The sequence below is a fragment of the Anser anser genome (genome assembly GCF_964211835.1).
Source record: "Anser anser genome assembly, chromosome: 6".
Lineage (NCBI taxonomy): Eukaryota > Metazoa > Chordata > Aves > Anseriformes > Anatidae > Anser > Anser anser.
The window spans coordinates 5,743,471-5,770,054 of record NC_139726.1 but is presented as its reverse complement, the minus strand read 5'-3'; the positions used below and the strand labels follow the sequence as shown (position 1 = coordinate 5,770,054).

Below are 26,584 nucleotides of genomic sequence, written 5' to 3'. Positions count from 1 at the left end.
GCAAATATTTCTTCAACTGAGAAGTTGCTCTCCATGCATACAAGCAAATACAAGGAGTTCATGCATGCAGCCTCAGCACATCCATCAGAAAGGGAAAAAAATACCTGAATGAAATCCAGTTGCTTATTCATCCTGCCGTAAATATGATTAAGTTTGCTACAGAACCTGAAACTCTCCTTGTGGAAACGGCAGGAAGTAGTCACTTTTCATCTGCCTCTGTTGCATATTGTGCAGTGACTCATATTTTTCACCGTATTTTTGAATTATTTATGAGTTTCAATACGGGTTATCTTTAGGTAAATGCAATAGAGCATTACTTTGCATGCAGTTCTAAGAACAGCTATTATCTAGTGCCTTTCTAAGGATTAAATGAATTGCAGAGTTTAGGGCTGGACATGCTTAATGAGCAACATTGTTCTATGATACAAAAAGGTTTGGAAAGGTACAAAACTTTCCAGATAAATATTGTGGAATTAGTCCCAGCTAGCTTTGCTGGTGACGCCTCTGACTCTCTTTTGTCTTTGCAGATCACATGGGAAAGAAGGCTAATTCTTCCCTTTCCTCTTAACCCTTTTCCAGCACAATCCAACATTCAGACAAAACCCTTTACTGGGTTTCATATTAAGTTTGAACATTCTCTGGAAGGTTTCTAATTTCTTTCTTTTTTTTTTTTATTGTTTTGGTTTTTTTTTGTAGGATTTATTATGCACATACTTAAATTCTACAGACATAAGTAATGCACAGATGCTATTTAGAAACATGTTTATTAATTGATAGCTGGTTCAAAATTTTCCTACATAGATTACTTGTGTTATAACTTAGTCAGTTCTTTTATTTATTTAAATTTAAATGCAGCCTTCCATTTCCTCACAGCCAAGGAACCTCCCCAATTGCTAATTAATTACAGAAAATATGGTTCACAATAATATATTTTAAAACTGAAACCAACTGACATGTTCACTCCTGATTACCACCATTTTAGCCCTTTCCAAGCCAAACAAAACACAGTTTTAGTATTTTAAAAGATGTATTTGTTCCTTTTTTTTTTTTTTTTTATATATAGACCCTTTTTTATCAATTATATCAAATGGAAGTGATTACACTGATGGCCTACCTTATTAAGATACTACTTAAGGAACTATTTTTTCAAAAGTTTACCATTTAACGCAGGGCTGCAAAGAAAGTATCTCCATTCTTATAGACAAACACCTTAAATCTTTATATTTAGTATATTCTATAGAGAACCAAACTGTTGGTATGCAACAACCATGAAAGAAATCTATATTTTTTACTGGAGGTTTTGCATCGTTGCTCTTGAGGTTTCAGTTCAGGTGATTAAAACTTGTTATGAGAGGCAAGTTCCACTTAATGCTATACTATGGAAAATAAATTACCAGAGTTAGACATGCATTGACTTTATACCTAAATCCTTATATTGAAAGTTTTAAACAATTCTACTGTATAAGAGAATCACTGCTGTAAACCTACCTAAAAACACTTAAAAGAATATAACATAGTGAGACTAGTAAAAGATTCACCACTGAAGTATGCCAAGTATAAGCTTATCAGAAAATTGTGCATACTGTACAAAATCTTAGATATGACACCATGACAGCTGGTGGAGAAAGAAAACCTGCAGCTCTATATGTAGAAAAGAGAGGAACAAATTAAGGTAGGAGGATTAGTAGTTCTTGGCATTTTAATTGCAAAAAGTCAGCAATATTGAAACAGTTCTGAGGAATTCGATTGATGTCTCATAAAAACATGATAGCTAGTTGCCACTTCACTTTCCTTTTCCAAAGGTTTGCTGTCACCAATATCCTTCAATGGGACGGAAGCTGACAGGATGGCAATGATTTTCTTCTGTACTTAGAGGTAAAATGCTTGCCCTTTTATGGTCTAGGAAGGTAATAAAGAATCTTCTTGGGCAGACAGAACAGAAAATGAAATAAAGTCCAAGGGAAAAGTGTTTGCAAGGAAATTTGACACTGAAAATTAGCCCTGAGCAGGCACATGAATAATGCTGGGGTTAGGACATGGACAACAGTTGCTGTAGGAATGTGGGAAAGATTAGTAGGTCTAAATTAGTTTTACTAGTGTTCAGATACAGTAGACATAAGTTGTTCTTAACAACAGACATTTTTCTGATATTAGAACATTTAAACTCAGACTGTTCAGTATCTAGCATGGGAACTGACTTCTGGTTTAATTGGATGCACATCATTTTGTACTTTTCCAAATCATTTGATACCAGGAGCTTTTGTTCTGTAGCACTGCCAAGAGTTTTATGGCCAAAGATATGACATTTGCAACATTTGCAGCATGGGCCAAAAAAAAAAAAAAAAAAAGGGCATTGATGAAGCAGAAAGCCATTGATTTCATTGCATAAAGCCACCGGTTTCAGTGAAGACATACATACTATCAAGAACTGCACAGAAAGACAGTGATAAAGCCTAATCTGAGCTACACAAACAAATAAAGATGGAAACAGATGGGGATCTTGACAGTGAAGGACAGGTTGGAGTCAGTTGAGTGGTGCAAGGTGCTACAGGTGCAAATCTCCAGTCCCCAACAGAGTCAGTGAACAGATCAAAGAGCAACAGCATCCTAGAGAATGCCAATATAAATCCCGAAAGTGAATGTAATAAACAAAAGGTTGTACATGGCCTGCTGCCAAGGTCATTAATGAAACTAGCTACGGCTCTCTCTCTTACAATTTAGTTCTACATTTAGAAAGAGGTGACTGCTCAGGAAACACACATTGTGAGATACAGACTGCCTGTGCAATAGGAATTATTTATGCAAAGGAATTAGTATTGCAGAAGAGAAATGTTTTAAAAACTCTAAACTGGAATTGTAAAGACATCTGACTTATAATGAGAAACATTCAGAATTAAGACATTTACATTTCAGAGAATGATCATGCTGTTGTTACAGAATCTATTCATGAGAGAAAATGTCTCTTTTCTCTATTTTTCTATAACCCTTACAGGTCAGTGCACTGAAACACTCTAAACTCAATTATACAGGCACTTGACCAAAAGGAACCATTTGACTATGAAATGTCTGAACAAATAGAAAAAGCTAGTAAAAAGGCTAAATTGGAGGCAGTGTGGATTTTTCCTTTTTTTTTTTTTTGTGTGTGTGTGTGTGTATATGCGTGTGCCACAGGCACTGTCATAAAATATAATATAGAAGGCATAATATGCAGTTAAAAGTGCTGTCGTAAAGAGCTGCTTTCCAACTCAATACACCAGTGTGTAACAAAAAAAGTCAGAAAGCAGCACTGAAAGATAGACCAGAAGTACAACAGAATCTGTGAAACAGTCATTACAATACAGAGGTTGAAGGGGAATTGAAAATGTTTCTTACCTAAAAATGTTATTTCTTCATTACAGTAAGTAATATAGTGAAGTAAATTTCTAACTTTTCTTTTTAGTCAAGCCATAGATAGCAATGTATTAAAAATAGTAAAAACATTCAAAGGAAAGTATCCAGCCCTGCTATTTTGAGGACACATTAAAATTCTACTAGAAAATGTCTTCTCATTAGTGTTATAATTCTTTGTAAGATGAGAACACAGAACATCTGGATTATAGTTATTTACTATTTGTATTAAATCGCACCAAAAGACAGAAGTTGAAATATTTCACTTTTTCCCTAAAACTCTGTAGAAAGACATAGTATGAAAAAATCTTTGCCCTATACTAAGTCACTGAACTATTCCTTATAAAATAAATAAATAAATAATAGCAATACTTAATAGAAGCAGTCTTCACACAGGGAGCTGATAGTACAGAGTTATACCCACAGACAAACTCCAAAGTAAAGGAATTTGCTGTAGAAGCTAAGGGATTGAAACCTTACAACATGACTTGAAAAGGAAGTACAGGTTACCTTGCTGTCCAAAAAAATAAGAACAGAAAAACTGCATCACCCAAAAGCAGGCAACTTTTCCAACAGAAAATTACTTTTGAGGAATGCAAAGAATTTTGGTAAAAACATACAATAAAAACTGTGACTTTTAACATTAATTTAATTTTTGCATGACATTAATACACAGAAATCATCATTCACAACTAGTGCATGGTGTTCACTGCTAAGGAAAAAGCCTTGAGATGCATCTTAGCCTCTATGACTCCAAAGTAAAAAAATAAGTGTAATTGTGAACTCCATGCTGTTAGGAATTTGTATACAATACATATACTATTATAATATTTTAATATTATTAACATAGAGTATATAATATTTTAATATTATTAACAGAGTAAATATATAAAAATTAAGCATGTCTAGATGACTACTACTTCGGCTGAAATTACACTGAGCAACCAAGTAAAAGAAAAAGAATAGACTGAGGTGGTAAAAATATTAAAAAGAATGAGAATTGACTGGATCAATAGGTATATGACAAACCATGTTTCTCTCTCCTTCTCACAGAGGTAAAGTAGTGATGTATGGCAGCAGTTGCTATGCAAGTTTTATCTGAACAATTTTAAACTTATAAAGGATACTTGCATTACAGCCTAGCTGCTAAATGGTCAATGAAGAATGTACATATTCCTGTTTTCCAAGGTCTTGTCACTTTTTTCCTTTGCCAACTACTCCTCAAACATCTGTTTGCACTTAGTTCTTTAACTAACGCTAGTTTACAATACAAACTGAATGAAAGATCTTCCACAATATAAAGTTACAACCTGCTGATTATGTTCAAATTCAAGACATTTATAACAGACGTTTTTTAGTTGAAAAAGAAAGGTCTCAACTAGCACAATACAGTGAAATTCCTGTTGTAATTATAATTGTGTAGCTCATTAAATATAACCTAGGAAAGCATATGGAAAACATTTATTACAAGATACTTGATATATTTTTCTGTTCTGTGATTTATACTGCCTGTCATGATTGCAATTGCCTTCTACTCTTAGGCTGTCTTCTCAATGCTGTGATTGTTCTATGCTGCAGTAGCTTTTCTTCTATTCAACCTTCAGAAAATGCCAGTCAGAGGATTTCATAAGATTTCCTTCCTGTCCAGAACCAGACTATGGGTCTACCTTAACCTTTTTTTGATCAGACTCCTGCCATAGTTTTACATTTACTTATGAGTTTGCATACACTTATAGTGTCTCTACATACATACACTGCATACGTATATTTACATACTAACTGTTCACATTTAAAGATTTTTAACGAGAAAAATGTCAGGAGAGAGGTACAGCATCACAGGTATATGAGTTTGAGGGAAAGTACTCTATCTGGAGGAACTCAGTCTTTTTTTTCAGATTTGCAATAACATGTACATGTGTACACATGCGTGTGTGCACACACCCATGCATGCATGCACACAAATTTTCTCTCTCCAAGCTACTGAAAATAAAGCTCACAATTTATTTACATTTTATTACATTCCTGGAGGAATTATTTATTCTGATATCTTCATATAATCACTTCAAGTTCAAGCTTCTTGTTCTCACACATAAGAAATTGATTTCTTTTCTCTCCCTATGTGTTCTGTATTGTTTCTAACATATTACTCAGCCAAAATCCTAATTTTAGAAAGGAAGTAATTTAAACGTGGTCCACCCTTCACTTTTCAGTTTCTTTTGCTACTAAAGTCACGCTTTCCTTCAAGCTCCTGTATCATACGTGCCTTTTAATTAATTTGAAAGGCCACTGATTTCTCTACTCAATTTGCTCTCAAAGCCATGCATCTGCTTACTGCAAGCAATTAAAGTATCTAGGGTGACTTCTACATTACAGAAAAAAACAGTCTTCTAGTTTAGAAATACAACACACAAAACCTGAAAGCCTCTGAACAATCAACACTTCTAACCATGGACAACTAATTCAATGTTGTGTATTGTCTTCTGAACTTTCTTTCTTACAGATGACAGCTAGGAAACAGAGGCTCTGAAGTTTAGATACACAGACAATAGCCTAAGAAGGAAGAAATGACTACCCTTTTAGTTAACCAGCAAAATAATATAATCTTACTTGTGTCACATTGAACTTCTCATCCAAACTGATGCAGGGTTGCTCAAAAGCCCATTAAAGCATTTATAAACTCTCTTTAAATTCAGTGGGATTTTGATAAGGACCAACACAATTTGTGTCTTTTATCAGTTTTGACTGTAAACTTCTTAGAGCAAGAACTATCCTTTGTTATGTTTCCATAATGCCTGGTGCAAGGGTGTTACAATTTTATCACATTTTTGTGCAGATGCTAATAATAATACAGAGTTATAGCAAACTATAGATACGGTAAAGGTATTAAATAAACAAATGTAAGAGAGTGTAATATTCTACTAAATCAGTATCTATTATAGCCATTTCTACTAAAGAAATTGATAGAGTACTGCTTACGTTACAATTAGGGTTGAGCCTGTATATTTGAAAGCTTTTAAATTTTTTCCAACTCTCTTCACTGGTGTAATACAAGACATATTCTCTCACTAAACCTTGCTTCTCTTTCATGGTGTATAGTTAGGAGATAGATAATTAGTGGGAAGGAAATAGAGATGTAAATAAAAATAATTATTAAAACAAAAGACTGACTGATAGAACAGCTAGAACAGACAGTTTGTAAAATAAATTGAAAAAACATTTCTTGACTATTTCCCATCTGAATCTGATCTCATGTTCATTCTGCTTTCAATGGGCTGATGAAGTTACTGAAGCAATTCAGACATATCTCATACGCTTCTAGTGTTACACGTCCCATTCCCTCAAGATCATTACAGAGTAGTACTGAAGATACTTTTAACAAACTTAATACATGAATGCTAAAAAGACAGTAACTACACATAAGATCATACTGTCTGAGGACTCCCTCAGTGGTACAATTTTCAGAAAAGGTCAAATTTTATCATTTTGATGTCAAATTCTTTCAACCTTTGTTGAGCAGAAAGGAAAACAGAAAATTATACAGGAAAAAAATAATGCTTTTTATATTCCTAAAAACAATGCAAAGACTTAATAATCTAGATCTGTAGGTGTCTTACATACAAAGACAAATCACAGTGTACCCTGCATCTTTCAGAACTTGACAGAGTATTTATTGAAACTGAAGACCAGCTTCACAAATTCTTCCTTTTTTGGTGGTTGATACACAGTCAAAGTGAAGCCTTAAATCATTCATAAGCTGGTTAGGTAGAAAGTACAACTTCTGTTTCCAATGTGCGCCTGATATTTGCTGGATTAAAAGTTTTAAAAAAATTGATACAAAGTTTTTTTAAAAAATTAACCCTAACAGCAAAGGTTGTTTAAAGGAGACTAAATTCTTACAGGCTTATGTAAGTTTATGTATGTAAAGTTTATAAACATATATAGTATATATATGTATAGTATAAAAAAAATAAATGTTTAAGTAAAAACAAAAAAACCACGTTTTTATACTGTAACATAAGCATGTAAACATAACAACTAAAACATGTAAAACATGTAACATAACAAAAGTGTATGTATAGTAAAGTTTATAAACATATACGGTTCCTCTGTATGATTATGGCTAGGATTGCCGTTTAGAATGGATAAATCTTATTTTCTCTTGTTTTTACTGAATGATAATAAGGGCTTTATTACATACAAAGTATGCATTCTCAACTGATCTGGCTGCAAGAGGCAGAAGAGTTCTAACTGAATTAAAATAAAACTCTCTCTCTCCAATTTCTTCCCTCCAAAAATCATCCACCTGTGACTAGTTAAGAAAAATGTTAGCTCTTAATTGTCTCTCAGAGACCAAGCAGATGTCATCCACAGTGTGACCAGAAATGCAAATTGGAGGGGTAAATTATCTTCTCTATCAATGGAGCAGAACTTACAGAAAAAGTCTTTGAGAATCCTGTTCCATGGCACAATGTCTCTGGGATATTTTCATTCCTTCCTGAAGTCTTTTACTTGATAGTATAAGGTCAGTAAAATTATAAACAAGCTCCAGTTAGAAACTAATTTGTGCCACAAAGACACAAGATATTGGAAAAAAAACAGTGAAATTTGAGGTTGGCAAGAAGGACTGAGACATATGGAACTACTCTTCCTCGATCACTGTAACTGTCTTTAACTCCATCAAACAACTATTTGCCTCTCTTCCCTTTCTTTTAAGCCAGAAACAATTTAGAAGACTCTCTTAACTCCTAGACACAGACAGTGGCCGTACTAACCCAACAATCACTTTGAAGAGACAACAGGAAGAATAGCTTTATCTGCGATTATACTGTGAATGTGAAGAAGTAAATTATCTACTAAGGCTTCATTTAAACTTCATCTTCTTCTCATTACTGATTCATCTGAATCTCTTCCTCACACTGAAGAGAAACTTAAATTCAATCTTTCTCTAGTACCTTCTTTTCTTCCATGTTTCCCCCTTTCCACCTTGTAATACATTTAACAAAAAAGCTTCTAAAACTGTATTCAAATAAACCTCCTGAAATGAAAGAGAAAGGACAGTTTAATTTTACTAAAAATCATTATATTGTTAATGTCTGTTGCTACCTTATTTATTTATTTATTTTGAGCTTGGCATATTCACTTTACTGTATAGCACAAGTGTCCAATAAAATTAATCTTGGGAATATTGTCACAGTAAAAGTAAATAGTAAGTAAACAAAATAAGTTAATCACTCTGTTCAAAATGTTGCAATCCCTCCCTCATCTTTCTTTGGAAGACAACCTGCTCAAAAGGGAAGAACCACAGCCTTCATCAACTAAATAGTCCTTTGGATACTAGCGTTTCACCTTCAGGAAGGAAGAAAATTGGGTCTAATATCACTTTTACACAGAGAAGTGAATCTTTTTCTCTCTGCTCTGTCTTCTATAAGCTGTTGTTTTGTACTTTTCCCTAATTATATCTTTCAAAAGAAAAGGAATAGTCTCATTCAGTCTTGGAAAGTAATACCTATCCGGGGATTTCTGAAGCCTGTTTTGTTACTTTCTACAGCTGAGTCCAAAGCGACCATTGCGTGCTCTGGGCAGTGGCTTCACAATGGCTTCTGAAGGTAAAGAAGTATCTTCATCTGTCTATGTGTTTGGCAGCATGAATCTTTTCAGCATCGTTCCTATTCAAACAACCCACCTCCGTACTTCTTTGACTTACATAGTTAGAAAGTAGGAAGAAAGGATTAGGGGGCCTGTAGAACCTGTGATACCTTTCTGTTAGCATAAATTCTTGAAATTGTTGGCATCTGGCCTCATATAGAAGCTCTAAGGAGGTTAAAATTCATGTTATCAACTCAAAGACTAACCAAGAGATTCAAATATGATTTTATATATATATATATATATATATGTTTTAAACTGCTTCTCATTTTGGTCAGCAAATATAGTTAAGCCAAAAGATCATGAGAACAGACAATGTCAAAAAATAAACATCGATGCTACTCAGAAAGTTCCTAATTAAATTAACCTCATTGAAATCCTACTGTAATATCCAAAGTAGTTTTGACTCCAGTAGAAACAGAATGTAACCCTTGTTGGCTATAGGAATGCATATTAAAAAAAAAAAAACACTTCATATTTTTCTGTGAAAATCTTACATTAGATAAAAAGTAAACATTTACTGTTTAAGTAATAATTCTTAAAAATTATGAGAGAGTATGTAAAATTCAGAACTGATTCTGAATGGTGTATTTTTATGCTATTTTATCTGTTAAAACATTTCACAATAAATTTTGGACAGTTACTTTCTTGAAAGCTCAGATAATATCCCCAACATATTGAAAAAAAAAAAAAAAAGAGGAATGGTACTTGCAGTACATGACCTTATAAGCAGCAACATGTTTTGCTTCAGGCTATCTTATTCTTAAATCTGTAGGATGCACAGAAATAGAAACTGCCCTGGCAATCATTTCACATGAATGCTGACCAACAGACCTACCTCTCCATACTCTTCAAAATTTTAAGACATGGTAGTCAGAAGACTAATGTACTTTCTAATGGATTTATGGTAGCTCTAGCCAGTTTCATTGCCTGAAAAGCACCAACAAAGTATTTTGATTGTACTGTTTAAAAAATAAAAAATAAAATTATTCACCATACCTAGTCAGTCTCATTGCTACCTACCAGACAATGTTATCAATCCCCACAGCAGTTTACATTTTCACAAACCATGCATTCAGATGAGATAAGATTAAAGCCGTTGGAGATTTTGTATTTTATCCCAAATCTAGGTCTTTGGCTCATGATTTAAATTCCAACTTTTGCATCACAACTGTTGAGTAAAGCAACGTACATCTAACTGTTATTGTGCATCTTTGTGTATGCCTAACTTACAGCATTTTCAAAGACTAAGTCTGTTTATTTCCTGATAAGGATTAAATTTTACCCTTTAATACATAGACCTTAAATCTGTTAGCAAAATACAGCACACAAGGGTGTCTATTCTATACATTTTTTTTTACCAGCAAAGTTATGACGTAGCTCAAACACTTCTGTTTAATAGTTAGTATTTTACAGCATATTTCTATAGTTTACAAAAAGACCTATGAATACAGGCTAAACTCTTGAAAAGGTAGCTAAATAGCTCCCCAGCTTCTTTCCCTACAGAGATAAGGAATAGTAAGTCAGTTTTAGACTACAGAACATGTGCAATGTCACTGTTTGCTAAACTGTATGCTGTGTAGGATTAAATTGATAAAATATCTCAATGTGAACAATAAAAGCCAAGAAGCAGCCTTTTCAGTATTTTCAATACATTTTTTAAAAAATAAAGCTTTTTATTTCTTCCTCCAATGACATAGATACTCCAACAATATGTTTAAATATAATCATCAGTGAAACTATCAAAGGGTCATTGTGCATTACAGAAACGAGAACCCGGATTAAGTATATACTGTGAAATGTATGTGAATGTGCATGACTTGAACCAATGAACTGTGGCCTGAAATGATGTCACAGAATGTGCAGCATTAAGTGGAAGGTTAAACCTACTTGCATCTCGGTTCATTAAACGCAGTTAAAGTGCAAATTCCCTCATTCTGACAGTAGTAATCACAAGGGTTCACTTTCTGGTCACAGCGCTGACTTTTAAACCCCACAGAGCATCTGCAGAATTTCAGTAAAATAGACCTCTATAAATATTCTGCCTTTTGCTGAACAGATTTTAAATGCATTACATATAATTATGGCAAGACACGCACACATACACAGGCACACACCCATAGATATAAATAAATTAATAGCTTTTTTCATGGAAAGATCTAATCTGACTACACTGAAAAGTTTGCTCATCGAAGCTTATCAACCACTTTTAAAATAATGGGGCTATACAAACTTAGGTGTTCAGGAATCTAAGACTTGTAACAAAGTAGTATTGTCAAACATTCTATGCATTTGTATTGATTGATTCAGTGTGCAATGGTCTTAAGCATGTTCATGACTGTCTTCTTAGCATGGTTAAGTATTGACATATGCTACCACTTTTATATATTGCAAATCCATAAACAAATTAACATATGAAACTTGTTTTCCTTGAGATGCTATGGTGTTCCATATGAATTTGAAAAAGAATAGATCAGTTATATTAAGAAAAAGAAAGGAAGAATCACAAGGTTCCAAAATAACTGTTCTAGGTGTTTAAGCACCTAGACTACTAGACTTGCCCATCACATTTTAGTCTTACATATTACAGCTGTTATATTCTCTTTCTGCTGAGATTTATGAGTCTCTCTAGTCTTCTACTAACGATATTTAAGGAGATCCAAATAACAGGTAAAAAGGGCCAGGTGAAAATAACAATAATAATAAAAGATCCATAGGTACTTAAAGCAAAATAAGGACTATGGTGCAGTTGCATTCCACTGTCTCTAGCCCCAAAGCTGCAAACATTTGTTATCAACTTCTTTCCAATAGCTCAACCCTTATGGTTTTGCACCTTTGCAAAGGTGCTTGAGCATTCATAGGGAGGAACATTTGATCTGTCTCTTACATTGCTCAAGCCACAAAAGCTAGGCATTTCTGTAACCTCCTTGAAAGTCTGAATACAGCTAACACTCTCTCTAAAAACACCTACGTCATGCACATCAACAAATGTCTGCATCTGTATTCACAAAGGTATTGTAATACCAGATCGCAGACAAGAGTTTACTTATGTCACCCTGGAAATTACATATATAAGTCTAATTCTATCTTCTAATACCTCATATATTCTCGGAGAACACTGTGACATCTAGGTTGGTTTAAGAAGTGGAAGACTATTCCACAATGAAGCTCTTCTGCAGTGCAGAAAAGATTGGATGATTTATTAGGCAAAAGTAAAAAAAAAGAAATAATCCAGAAGTGTGACTCAGTAGCTCAGTGCAACTCAGAGCAGGAAAACAATAATTTCTTGCTATGATGACTACTTCTGTATTTAACATTTAGTAGGTGAAAAAGATACACCATAGCTCTCAAGAAAGGACTAGAATGTAGGCTTTACTACCTCTTAGGAGAGTACCTCACAGTCTAGTCTACAGAATTAGATTTTCTTTGGTATTGGATGTCTGGGCTTAAGAAATGCATCTTGAATTATTTCCTTAATGCTGGTGTACTTCTGCAGGAGGGGAGAGCAATCTCACCACAGAACAGCCAACCTTCTACGGGTAGTGTAAAGGTTAAGAGAGAAACGAGATACATGAGCATATCCCCTGACACATAAAGGAAATAAACACTGATATCATTCTCCCTGTTCTCTAGCCATCTGGTTCCTTACAGAAACGTATCACCACCACCTCTGACCGCCTTTATAGAAGAAAAGACTTCATCCACCTTTGAATAGCAGGGGCAGACAACCATCTTGTACATTTGAATTCCATTCCAGAACAAACGCGTAAATGAGCTTTAGATCTGGCCCAAAATTATTAAAAGTCTCAAAACACTTATCTTTATGTCTATACGCACACAATATATAGCTCGTTGTTTGATACACATATTGCAAAAATGTAGACAAGGGTTACAGAAATAGTCAGAAAAAGTACCAAAATATGCAACTGGCATACTTTATTTCCTAAAGAGATCAGAAATATAAAAACTTTAGTATTTGTCAGTGTTTTAATATGGCCTCCACAGATATTTTAATGGTCTCTACAATGCAGGATACTCACAGACAGAAAGGTATATTTGTGTCTGGGTCCAGCTGACATGTACCACCATTGTAACAGTAGCCATCACATAACTGACAGGTAGAGGCAATCTTTCCATTAGTGCAACTGTCATAGTTAAAGAAAGAAATTGCCATCAGTATATTAGTAAATCTAGTGAATCCCATTACAATGATCCATATATTAAAATACTAATTTTGTGATATGTATTAGAATTGAAAGAATTCTAGGTTTCTAACTTGAAAAGCTAGCGCAGGCAGTGAACTTTTTACACAAAATATTTTTAATCTTTCCTTTTATGAAAATAAACTACTATTATATAAAATAATCACTCAGCAATACAGCAGCACATTTTAATTTATATGCTTTCATTAGTATCATTATGTCTTTTTCATTGTCACAGATACTGCAGGAAGAACACATTTTGATAGTGTGGTAAAACTAGACTGTTAATTAAATATTTCTATGGCAATTTTTTTTTTTCCAGTTGAAGACACATTCAGTTTCCTGCTACGTTATGCTTCTCCCAGTGAGGAGTATTCCAAAAGTTGGTTTAAAAAGGCAGGAGCCAGTGAGTTCACCCAAAACTTGGTACCTGCACACTCAAAGGCACTGTTCTGATGTGACCATTTCAGGGGCAAGTTGCTCTGTAATTGATTTTACAGATTTAAAAGATACTGCAGTGTAATGGCTATCAAATATGTAATTTTGAACATAACCCTCTTTTCCCAACACACACACACACACACACACACTTACTTGCATACTATGTCATTACTGTCCTTGTTTATTATGCAGTGTCCCCCATGACATCTTATACACTTGTCCACTTCACATTTTGGACCTTCAAATCGTACTGGACAGACACATTCTACGCTTCCATCATCAGAAATAGTACATGATTCAGAATTCACACAATAATGGTGGCAAACATCTGCAAGAAACATGAAAGCTAATTACAAAAAAAACATTAAGGAGTGTCATATAAAAAAAAAAAGGAAGCTTTTTTTCTTTCTTTTGAAAAGTACAATAAAAACAAAATGGTAAATGAAACTGGTGGCTCACTGAAAACTACAAGAATCAAGAGCCCCCCCAACAGATACGCAATATATTAACAACATAGTCTTGTGAAGTGAAATAGAAATATAAGTTCATAAGAGGTTTTTTTCCTTCTGGATGTCTAACCATTCATGGCATCATCACACATGATACAAAGACTACTGATGAGAAGCACAGAAATGTTAATATATTTAATGGGACATTGGCTGAATAAAAATGTTCCGATAAATGCATATTACCATTAAAAGCGTTATGTTAAACTGAAATGGGAACAGTATTTTGAAATAATTAACTTTTATTTTCATTTGTCCACATATAAAATTTTAATGAAGTTCTAATATTACCATATAATGACATGACCAATAAGTTCTACAAAAAATACATACCGCCTTATCTTTATAGGCTGTGCAGGACTCTATTATCTTATGCAACTGCTTCAACGTCAGCAGGACTGAGATTTAAAGCAGTGAATTCTTTAACTCTTTGGAAACACCAGTAACCATCTCATTTCCCTTTTATATAAAAAAGTTGGCAGACTAAAGAAACTTCTAGAGCTACCAAGATATGTTAATATCTAAACAATTAGGTTCATTTTTATTTATGTAAGAGTGACAACTTTCTTTTGACTAAACAGTTTTATTTTTACATCTTGTCATTTAAGCTCCTAAGGGGACAAATCACTTCTGTCTGTTTCTAGTACTTCAGTTCTGTGTAGTTAACGTTGTGTTGAGCTTTTGGTGGTGTTCCTGATGGACAAGTTAAGTAATTAATAGATAAGATGCATCATTTCTGAACTACGCATTTGTATTAATTCAAATTGTTCCATATTAATAAAATATTAACTTTCTGTCAAAATTAAAAAATTCAAGTCCTTTGAAGATCAGGATATAGCTGAGGACAAGTCAGCTTATTTACAAGTCAGAGTATTACCAAGCTCTTCAATGGAAAATGAAACCTTGGCCATATGGCAACTTCAGCCTTGAATGTGGAATTGTAAGATGTTGTTTTAATATTTTCAACATCAGAGCACAAGTAAAATACCTATGCAGGTGCATGTATCACACTTTGCGTATAAACTGGTTTTAATCACATCATACAAAGACCAAAACAAGTATCTTAGAGGCAACTAATCTTTGTAATAAAGTTATATTAATATATTTCAATAGGCATACAAACCGACCACATTTAATACAGCAAAAAATCATACATACATTCGAATAAAGCAAAACAAACAAACAACTTAGGTGTGAATCTATACACATATCAATAGTTGTCAACCTATACAATTTCACAGAACTGTTATTGGCTACAAAATAATACTCTAAAAGATTGTAAGACTCTTCTTTTCCTAAAAATATTAAGTTTTAAATAAACAAAACCTTTAGTTTATTTTGTATTTTATGATGTGTTTGAGTCTCTCTGTATTGTGGCATTTTTCCAAAGTGTCAGCAGAAAACCCAAATCTGACAATAAGCACTGTTTAAAAGTAACCCTAAATTTACATTTAAATTAATTCTTTTAAACAACAACAAACAACAACAACAAAAAGCAAAAAACATGTTTGCAGAAGCATTCAGCTAGAAACAATTTGTTTGGTTTTGGGTAAGCCTCAAGTAAATATTTTTTCTTAATCTGTATGTCTGTCTGGGCATGATTTATGTACTATACTGTTTTCAAATACCCAATTGTGTCTGCAGATAGTTATTTGTGGATCCATGCGGTTTGTTTAATACCAAGTGGGAGAGAATCACAATTACTGCTGGTTTTTCTTTCAAAGGTTTCAATATATTTCATAGTCTCCCAACTGGAAATACATTCAGTTTACTTCAGTACAAATCCTATTTAAAGATACGCAGTAACCCATTCCCTGTTTGACAATCTTTCACTAAAACTAAGTACTTTTTGTATCTAGTAGGTAATTCTAAACCAGACCTTTATAATAGCTAATTTCCCTTCAATTTTGTTTAAATCTAGCCTTTTCAGTGAAGTCACTGAATTATGTAAAGAGATGATGGTTTTCACGTTGAACGTCCTATTCTGCAACAAGCACTATGAAATCCTCTATCTCAGTGTTATAGTCAATGCAAAGCACATGTAGAGAAAAAGAATTTTTTGGAAAATAGGAAAAAAATTCTGACCTCAGAAAATTAATTGATATTAAGTTAGGCTTGCTTGTTAGTAGCTGCTTGTTAGAATGCTACAGACTTTCTAAAAGCATGAAAACCTTTGGATAATAATAACTCAGTGAGAAGAGATCAATGGGTGAGTAAAATGAAAAGCTATAGAGAACTTAATATGCAGAGAATCTAAGCCTTAAGCCCTCAGAATTAACCAAGAGTAATACTTAGAAGTCATGATTTTCAATACTATGAGCAGGCAGAAACCATACTTAAGGTGATCTTCGAGTGAGTAGATGAAGGAACATGGAAGAATGAACCTCAAAGCAGCACCGATGATACGCTGCTTACTAGGATTAGAAATAAAATGGTAAAGTAGCAGTTGGAGAAAGAGTGTTGGCTATTTGTGAAGATAAAGGATAGCAGAAAAATCTTTGCTTTAACCAACTATGTCATTATTATTATTATTATTATTATTATTTTAGGAATTCCACCAGCAAAAAATAACAAATGTAAGAACTTTAAGTAGAAAATTTTAATTCAGTGATATTATTACTATTTATGAAGTCAGATGTCTGGGACAGCTCCATTTTAGGTGTTTCTTCATGGAAATACCAAAATTAATCACTTCTGAAAAAGTTCTTTTAACCTCCTATATGAGCAGATGGATATTGTGGAAGCATGTTCAAAGTGTATCACTTTGATACACCAGATCCCATTTTCTTAGGAGAAAGAATAATTTTGGAGCTAAGTTTATCAATGCGTGCCACAGATAAATAAGTCAATTCATGTTAAACTTCCATTCTGTAGAACTTCTATTATAAATCCAGGTTTACTAGCGTGTGAAGATTACTTACAGTACTGACATCTGTCTCCTGTATACTCAGGCAAGCAGCTGCAAAAGGGTTGATTTCCAGCAGTGACGCTGCAGGTTCCTCCATTTTGGCAAAAATGATGGCAGACTGTCTGATTGCAGTTTGGTCCTGTAAAACCTAGTGCACAGTTGCAGGTAGGCCTCCCTGTTCAAAACAAATAACACTACTTTATGATAGAAATAAATACAAATTAAAATAATAATCACTACATTAAAGATATATTTTTCATAACATTAGCGAGCTTTAATGTATGAGCCCAACTTTTTCAACTTACACTTGTGCATGTATGGTCGGTCACTGGCTATTTATTTGGGAATTATTTTGAAAGACTGTCTTAGGTAGGAATTTTAGATATGACTAAGCTCTTAAAAACATCCTGACAGGCTGGATTCCACTCAGTTGCAGAAGGTAATATTTGTATAATCATCATTGCAGTTTCCTCAGAGTTCAGTCCATTATTCTCAGAAGTTCAAAGTTTTGTATACATCATATGAATACGCAAATATTTACTAGTACGCTAGTAAGTCACTTTTACATAACATTTTTACTAAAAGAAATACCTGTGGCTGTTCTGTTATCCTGACTCTCTAATATAATAAATATTGTAACTTAAGAAGAGTTGACTTGTATGAGACCAAAGATGTACATAAGGTCCAATATGCAACGTCTGAAAAGTAGTGAAGGCAAGAATATTTGTGCAGAATGAACTACTAGTCTACAGTAGCTTATTTTTAAGGGGTTTTAAAAGTGTTTAAACCCTAATGCATTTTCCTCCTATGATTTTTACCTGTTTCAATTCTCCTATTTTTTCCCCTTATCTAAATCTAATGTCTATGAGATTTATAGCTTTGTTACAACTTCACTGTTTTATTAAACTGTTCCACTTATCACTGATTTTTTAAGGCTTATCTTCTTTAAAACTACATTCTGTATCATGTACACGTCTTTCCATCTCCTGAATTTGCTTCTATATCTCATTTATAATCTTCTCTTCAAGTCAAATGACTTAATGTGTCCAACTAGTTGGTCCCCTTCTCACTTCCTAATAATGTAGTCTCATTGTTGCTTATTTCTTATGATTTTTTTTTTCCACTTTCCTTCCCTTTGCTTTCATCATTCTGCATTTTGGGTTTCCTTAAAGTTAGGGTAAATGGACCAAGTTTAACTTTTCTCCTTCCTGGCTTCCAAAATTGGTATGGAGAGATGCAGATTCATCAGAACCTGAAGACACTTCTGGGATAAACGTGCAGACAGAACAGACTTCATTTGAATCATAAGGAATCCAACCTTCTGGCAAGTACAATCAAGATCTTAACTGGGTCCATGCAGACTGTGACAGCTAACAGGCAAAGACACAGAGACACTACATCTGCACAAAGGAGTATGGATAGGCTAGCAATAGTCTAACAGTAAATAGGTATCAGGCAGAACAAAAGGAACGCGCCAATAAGTAGACTACAGAAAACAAACACAGGAACATGAATGATTTATATATATATTGAATAATTCTAAGAAACAAGGTGGGAGAATTGAAATGTCCAGTCTTGAATGGATACATCAATATAATTGGCTATGGCAAATTTGTAAAAGGAAACCAACTAATGGGCTGTTGTAAAACTTGTATGCATTTACTCCTTATCACATCTTTGCTTGTCATGGAATAGGGCTACATGTAAAGAAGTATTAGGGTTACAGTTAACTACAGTTAACTACATAATACACACTGTATATACATTCTACAATGCAGAAGCCCTTCAGACTGGAATTGCAGGCACAAACGGAAAAAATTGATTATTGGATTTTTTTAGCGACTGCCCAATCTAGACAATGGTAGGGCTGTGGAATCGGAAAGAGATCAGAGAAAGACAGATAATGCAGTAATGATGAAAGACTCCAATCATCCCTGCATTTACATTTGTAAAACTCCACACCAAGGAAGGATGCAGAAACTAACTTTTAAGATATAAACAATCCTGCTTCATGGAGGCGTGGGTTGGAGAGCACACAAGATAAGCTATGTTTGACTTGGGCCTGACCAAAGACTTGGTTTAAATTGTACAGGAGAGCCAACATATTCAGTAGTCAAAGGAATTAGCATTTATGGGTTACTTTTCCATAATTATTTCTCACCTTTGTATTAATCTAACAGAAAATATTTACTGTTGCCTGATTTGCTGAAGCATTTTGACTTGGTCCCTTCCTTGCTGTATTTGGCCTCAATCATTGTTTCCTCAGTAATTTTTATACAGTCTCTGGTATAGGTATCCAGAACTATCAAATTCACATTGGCTCCTGATTCTGCAGCTAAAACTCTGCAATGTGAGACTCTTCTTTTTCTTGTCTCTGTTCTATTTAGTTGGATGCCTAGTTAAAGTTATACAGATTAACCTAAATATGCCATAAACTCCACAATTCTCATTTTCTTCCAGTCTGCCTTTGTTTTAATGTCATATAATCATTTAGTATCATATTCATGGAAGAATTTTTCGATGCAGGTGAAGTACCATTATTTTTTCTACTTTTTCTAAGGCATGTAGAATAATTTATTTATTATTTTTCCTTCCCTAACTTCTTACTCTTTTGTTACATCAAACCCTTCACGTAATTCTTTTCTATACTTTCTATTTTAAGCTATGCTAATTTAAAGTGTTTTGCAAATCATTCTAACGGCCATGAGATCAGTCTCTTCCTCTAATGAGTACAGCAGGAACAAACCCATTGACTTAAAATAGCTCCAACTAGTTTAATATGCATCAGCCTGGTTATTCATATCTGTCCCCTGTGATCTAAACATTAAATCAAAGATGTTGAACTCAGATGTTAGCACAGAGTCTTTGTTTCTCCCCATGTATACACTTATATTTAAATTTCTGCCCTCGAATCAGAGGTTTTCATATAAACCTTCATCCGAATCCATCTTTCAAATAAAATAGTGATAGAACGTAAGTTCGAAATTGTTTTTTATTACTAACATTCCCCTATTTTTTAAACTGATGGACCATGATATTTTCCTAGTTTGTAGAAAAGATTATTCTATTCTTTGCTAATGTAGCCTTATAAATATGCCAAATTGCTGACAGTTATATGAAAATTTAATTCAGTATAGCATAAACACCATTTTTGTCACTGAATTTAACATGACTTTTAGTAATGTTAATAGTTCATTGCCTATTTAACACAGACTGTTGGCATCTGAAATAATAGTAATAATAATAATGACGTTTTCATCTGCCTTATTCTCATAAATTATTTTGGATATAAAGTGGTTCCAAGAACAGTTTAATAAAACTACAGTATTAAACAAGGACAAACAATGCCACAAGTTTTCACAGCACAGAATTCAAATATTGATTTATGCTTGCAGAGAAAATACTTACATTAACCAACATGTCATATATCCTAACTAACAACCATTGCATCTCATGCACAGAGAATATAAGCATTTATACTCGTTATGAAGTTTCAGGACTAGAACTATGTAGGGACAAAAGTACAAGTCATCTCTTAATCCCTCAATTGTGCCACAACAGACATATTCACAACACAGTATGGAAAAATATTCACTACACAGTAGAAAAAAATATTAATAAGATAAGTGGCTTATGGAGTGGTGACTTCTTCAAATTCAGATAGCCATCTTCTGGTGTATTTTATTAAAAAAAATAAGCAAAAAGAAGTTCTGAATAAAAAAATAATCCCAGTTTTGTTTTTTTTCTTCAGTGCAACCTTCAAATGGTTTTACTGTATGAGAATACTGTCTTTTCCTGTACCTATTACAAATCAGTACCCTAGCCTGCACCTATCCTGTTTAGACCCCTAGCATATTAATCCCAAGAAAAAATCTGTTTTTGACTATCTATGTTGAAAAATCTTGTTTGTAGGCAAGGAGGACAAAATAGCAACATATTTTCAACGTCTCACATGAAAATGTTTTAATTTGAAAGCCGTAATAATAATACCTAGAAAACAAGAGGCACACCTTTTTGTTTAGGATTTCTCCACACTCAATGCATTACAGTGAATACGCATCTTTGTGACTTACTATTCCTAACCCAATTCTTGGATAAACTGAATTTCTCACTACATGTATGTGCAAGTGGTAGCATGAGGGATGAACTCCCCATATCAGTGCATATTTTCTATTTGAAGTAATTATAAATAATAATTCTACACAAATGAATTGCAGCCAAATAATACATTAAGGGAGGACTGATAGGACATATAAAACAAATAGCAAAAACTATGATGACATTTCTTTGAGTAAGCAATGTACTTGTCACTATTGTCTGAAGATTCTCTCTATAGCCTCCTCTCTCTTAAAAAAAAAAATACAGAAATTTTAATCTTAACTGTGAAACTGATAAAACAAACAAAAAAAAATCTGTTTTTTTTTCCAAAAGTTTTGCACATAATTTAGCAAGTTAAATAACAATGCCTTATGCTGACCCTGGGATATATAATGTTGGTTTTGGCAGTAGGACATGACCAAAACATGTCAAACTTTTGGCATGGAGATGAAATGTAGTTTCCCCCTTTCTTGCCAAACAAAACAAAACAAAAACAACAACAATAAATCATCTATAAGAAGCTGTCAGAGACCAAAATCTTAAAATGTTCAATTAGCACAGAGGCTGTACTTACCCCTAGTCTCCTGTTTCAATTTCCTATATAATAGGAACAGCTTTTCAAATTATCTTAAAAATTAGCTAATTAATATTTTAGTGCATTGTTCCTGTAATATCCAGGCGATTTATTTCTTGTATCTAGTCATATATCTAAAAATCCTATTTGAATTTATTTTGTAATGAACAAAGCTGTAGGGCAAGCGCTTTTGATTCATGCTATTACCTAGACCACAGAGAAATATTCTGCATTTGATATGACCACAGAAGGTATTCTGCTTTTTTTAAGAAAGTACAGCCTTTTGTTTTAGGAAAATAAACACAATTTTTATAAGCTCTTTTCTTTTTTCTTTTTTTTTTTTTTTCAAAAAAATTAGATCATCTAGATTAATGCCTGCACCAAGACATAGGTAATTTATTTCTTTCAGTCAATGGTAAATTTCCTACCAGCAATATGTGTATTCTATTCGTTATGTATGAATACGCACAATCTATTTAATTTGCATATTCTACTTGCTGTCACTATTAAAACAATGTGGCACACCAGCCTACTATAAGTAATATCATGTCCTCTAGAGTAGTTATCAGCAGTTTGTGGGAATCACAATAATTCATTTCTCTGATGCTGATGAACCATAATTAGCTTTACTGAACCAACAGTACTGGAGAGAAGCTGTATTACAGTACATAATTAGTAGCTGAGCTGATTGGGATCAATCCCAACAGATATGTATTCTCTCCATGTTGTGAAAGAAAAGGAGAAAAGAACCATCCCAAAATGCATTATTAATTTCAAAGGCTGTTATTTCCAAGGTTGTTTGTGGGGCTTCTTTTGGGACCCCTAGATCAGCTGCACACCAGACCAGACATCTTCGACCCCCAGTAAACCACGCACCCTTCCTGCACCTTCCCCTGTCCTGGCTACAGGAAGATGTACGCGTGTTGTGCTTTAAGCCAGTGGGCAGCTCAGCACCACACAGGTTTTTGCTCACTGCCCACCCCTTACCCATAGTGGGTTGAGATGAAGACAATAGGAAAGAAAAGGAAATAATAATGATAAAATAGTATACAAAACAATTGCTCGCCGCCTCCTGACCGATGTCCAGCCAGATCCTGAGCAGAGGCAGCCCCACGCCAGCCAACTCTCCTAGTGTTATTGCTGAGGGACGTCCCTTTGGGCAGCCTGGGCCAGCTGTGCTGGCTGTGTCCCCTCCCAGCCCCTGGGGCACCCCCAGCCCCAGCTGGCAGGGCAGCACGAGGAGCTGAGCAGTCCTTGGCTCTGGGTGAGCCCTGCTCTGCAGCTACTGAAACATGGCTGTGTTATCAATGCTATTTTCATCAAAAATCCGAAACACAGCATTGTGAGAGCCTCTATGAAGAAAATTAACTCTGTCCCAGCCAAAGCCAGGACAGCATGCCCCTTGGAAGCTTCCCAGTTTGAACTACTGGGACTGACCAGATATTATCAAAGAACTTGTTTACTTTGCTAGTGTTTTCAGTATGCACCATCACGTCCCCAAACCATCTTGTTTTGTTTACATAACAGAACATAAAATAACAACTGTTTTATATATATACTTATATACTTATGTTTAATCAATTTTTGTTTAGTGGAAATAACAAATTTATACTTGTTTTCATACAAACACCATGATTCTATGTGGTTAAATATAACCTTTATACCATAAATATAGTAAAAAAGATTTATTTATCTAACTTTGTGAACTAGTTAAATCTTGGTATTGTGTTCAAGACACTTATAAAATTTTGATCCAACATTTTTACCTTTAACTGTAAGTAAATAGGAAGTGTATTTGTATGGTAACTTTTTTTTTTCCAAATTCCCATTAATTTGGTATATTGGAAAGTGTTCATTATTATATCCAAACTTTTAATTACACGTCTCAGATGTGTACTTTTAATTAACTGATGACATTTTCTTTGTTCAATTTTTGTAGTTCAATACAACTGTCATAGACTTAAAAATTTTAATTAAAGCTGCCCCAATCTCTAGCTATATAATGTTCACATAGGAATTTGCCAAAAGGCTTAGCAGTAAGTAAACCAACAGTGAATAATCCCTGAATTGCCAGTGGGATTTGTTTAACAAATTAACATTTGTGTGCAGATAATGAGGTTCTACAATTTACCACATCTAGCAAAGATTTAGCACTATCATGTTTTAAAAAAATGAGTAATACTCTGCAATTTACTTAATTGCTTATCACATTCCTATTATATATTAGGTAGTGAAAGAGAGCAGAATTTACACGTTCACTAGAACACACACATTTGCCAGAAGTGTATTTTATATGCTGCGTCATTCCGTTTTTATCGGAAAATGATGAAGATCTGTTTTCAGGATGTATCTACCTTGGTTTTCTAGCAAGACTCCAACAACAAAGAAACTTCCCAAGTCCTACAGAAACCTCACAGCAGCTGGGCTCCTGCAGAAGCTCATTTCCCTGTGAGGCTTCTGGGCAAACACCAGCAGTATGCAACCGAACCATCTTCCCTCAAGTCAGGAGGCATGCACCACGGCAGCTTGGATGAGCAAATACCACATCAAGAAGTCCAGATTTTGCCTCCGGCAACCCCAAATTCACAGGGGCTCTTCCATAAGCCCATTGTGGCAGAAATAATAGACAGCAACTGACTCCTTCAAACTGGGAAATGGTGGAAATAGAGCTGCTAAGTGGTCCCTGTGTACTCTACCCCGACTCCCGCTCAGCATGCTGATGGTCTGCCATCGCCATCTACAGCTGCCTCTGCTCACACCGGTGCTAGCCCCGAGGCACACACTCTGCAGCACTGCCCTGTAAATTTCCTCACAGCCCCTAAGCTTTCCAAAGGGCATGCGTGTAGAACACTTGTAGATTGACTCCATTGAGGCTATTTGAGTTGGATAATATAAGAAAATGGATAAGGGCAATCTGATCTTCTACAAAAGACAGATTAAAGCAAGCTGAAATTAGCACAGGTCATTTATATTTTGCAGGTAGGATCTAGATAGGCACTAGCACACACGTGGCTGCTCCAACTTCCGAAGAAAAATGCTGCATCACTTTGAACCAAAAAAAAAAAAAAAAATTGGGAAAATATGTGAAACTCGATTGCAACAGTTAGCAGGACAGTTTGGTGAGACAATTGTATAATGGATCAAAAGCTGCATTAGGAGGAACTGGTTAGGAACATGGTATGCACAGATAGGAACTGAGTAGTAAAATTAAAATGATACTGAGCTGACTTAAAACGGAAATTTTATACTTTCCAGTTGTAAGAGAATTCTCTACACACACAAACAAAAACAGTATGTACCATACTTTTGGCTAGCGGACAGGTCAACCAGGTAGGATGTAACATTGGAAATCTGGGCATAATATAATGCCTGCTCTTGAGTTCTACAGCCATGAATGAAAAGCAGAGGAATTCCTGTAATAAAGAACCTTTGTATTCCTATGTGTTGCAATGTGCAAGGATAAACTAATCCTATCCACTAATGACTCGTATGAACCTGACAAGGCAGATCAACTCTGCCTGGAAGGCCGAGATGATGAGAAGGAAGTAAATGAATGCTGGTCTGCTTCAGATTTCACACCCTCAGTCCAAAATGTGAATGGTATGTGCAACCCTTGAAGCTAAAAGTGCATTGACTGAATTCAGTGACTGAGTAACATGTTCAGCACAGTGGTATACCCAACTGGAAAGAAGGAAGAGTTGCTGAAAAAACACCTAAGGAATTAAGCTTTGTTGAGTTAATAAATTACAGTTTTCAATGCCTTAGGGGCATCCAGTTTAGCTTCACTCTGTAAGATATATAATGGCTTTAGTATACCATGGATTAGATTAAACGAGGACATAGGGACATCTCACTGACATGTTAGTTTGTTTCAGGAAAACGCAATTTATTGTCTGATATAGATAAGAAATATAGTCTGATAAGAAATAGAGATTTCTTCCTAATAGAATATTTACAGGGTCCAGGGGCAAGGCAAGCAAGGAAAATGAGATGTGGATCAATTTGAAAATTTTATCTGGAATGCTGGATGGAGTCACTTTGATTTAGAAAGATATATGGTCTTTTTTTCCATGTCTCCAGCACATGAAAGTTATGGCACAGGCTTCAAGGCATGGCTACCCTCATGAATTGGACATGGCAGATGGGAAATCTGGTTAAATTGAAATATGATTATTAAAAATTCAATGAAACTTGGAAAGTGGACAGAGCACTGCAGAATACTACTCCTATAAGCAGGTATGCCCGGTAAGAGTCATCAGAACTTTTGACATTGTAAGGACATGGGAGTCAGATGCTCTCTTTTTGCTTACAAATAGAAGCTGCAATTTTAATAGTCAGGTCTCCATTAGTAATGAGCAGGAATGGTACTGTGTTGGCTTTAGCTAATAAAGGCTTGGCATGCTTTGGCTAATTTTGGTACAGTAAACTTCTGATGCAGTTAAAGGTTCAGATTCCCAAAATCAGGCAACTGAACATTGAAATGTGGACTGTGGTGACATCCAAGCTGGCTCTCCTGATACATTTTTGGTATAGGCACGTAATCCTGTTTGAGACCAAGAGGAAATAAGGACAACGTCTGCATCTCCAGGCCCTCTGTAGCAGATGGGACCACGATTAACAATTCAGCAGAAGTATATTGTATAATACACTCATATCTCTCATTTATTCACTGGTGACCAAACGTACTACACTAATTATTTCAGCAAGACTGAGAGATTTCAGATGCTGGATTTAATAGGAAAAAAAATATTCAAAATCCAGGTTATAGCATAGCTGTGTGAGCACAACAACTGCTAGCTGCCTGGTAAAGAAAGAACAAGTT

General features: G+C 34.6%; 1 protein-coding gene across 11 annotated transcripts in view; it reads right to left on the bottom strand.

Moving 5' to 3' along the window:
- LRP1B (LDL receptor related protein 1B) overlaps nt 1-26,584 on the bottom strand; it is a 546,211-nt gene that overhangs the window by 14,648 nt on the left and 504,979 nt on the right. For 10 of the 11 annotated variants that reach the window (XM_083841828.1, XM_083841833.1, XM_083841832.1 and 7 more), the window contains 3 exons: nt 17,104-17,265; nt 13,830-14,004; nt 13,074-13,178 (listed from right to left, as the gene is read on the bottom strand). In XM_083841828.1, the coding sequence (XP_083697954.1) occupies nt 13,074-13,178; nt 13,830-14,004; nt 17,104-17,265 (442 nt within the window). Of the gene's footprint in view, nt 1-7,473; nt 11,038-13,073; nt 13,179-13,829; nt 14,005-17,103; nt 17,266-26,584 lie in introns of those variants that run through there. The other variant, XM_083841837.1, reaches the window with a different exon arrangement.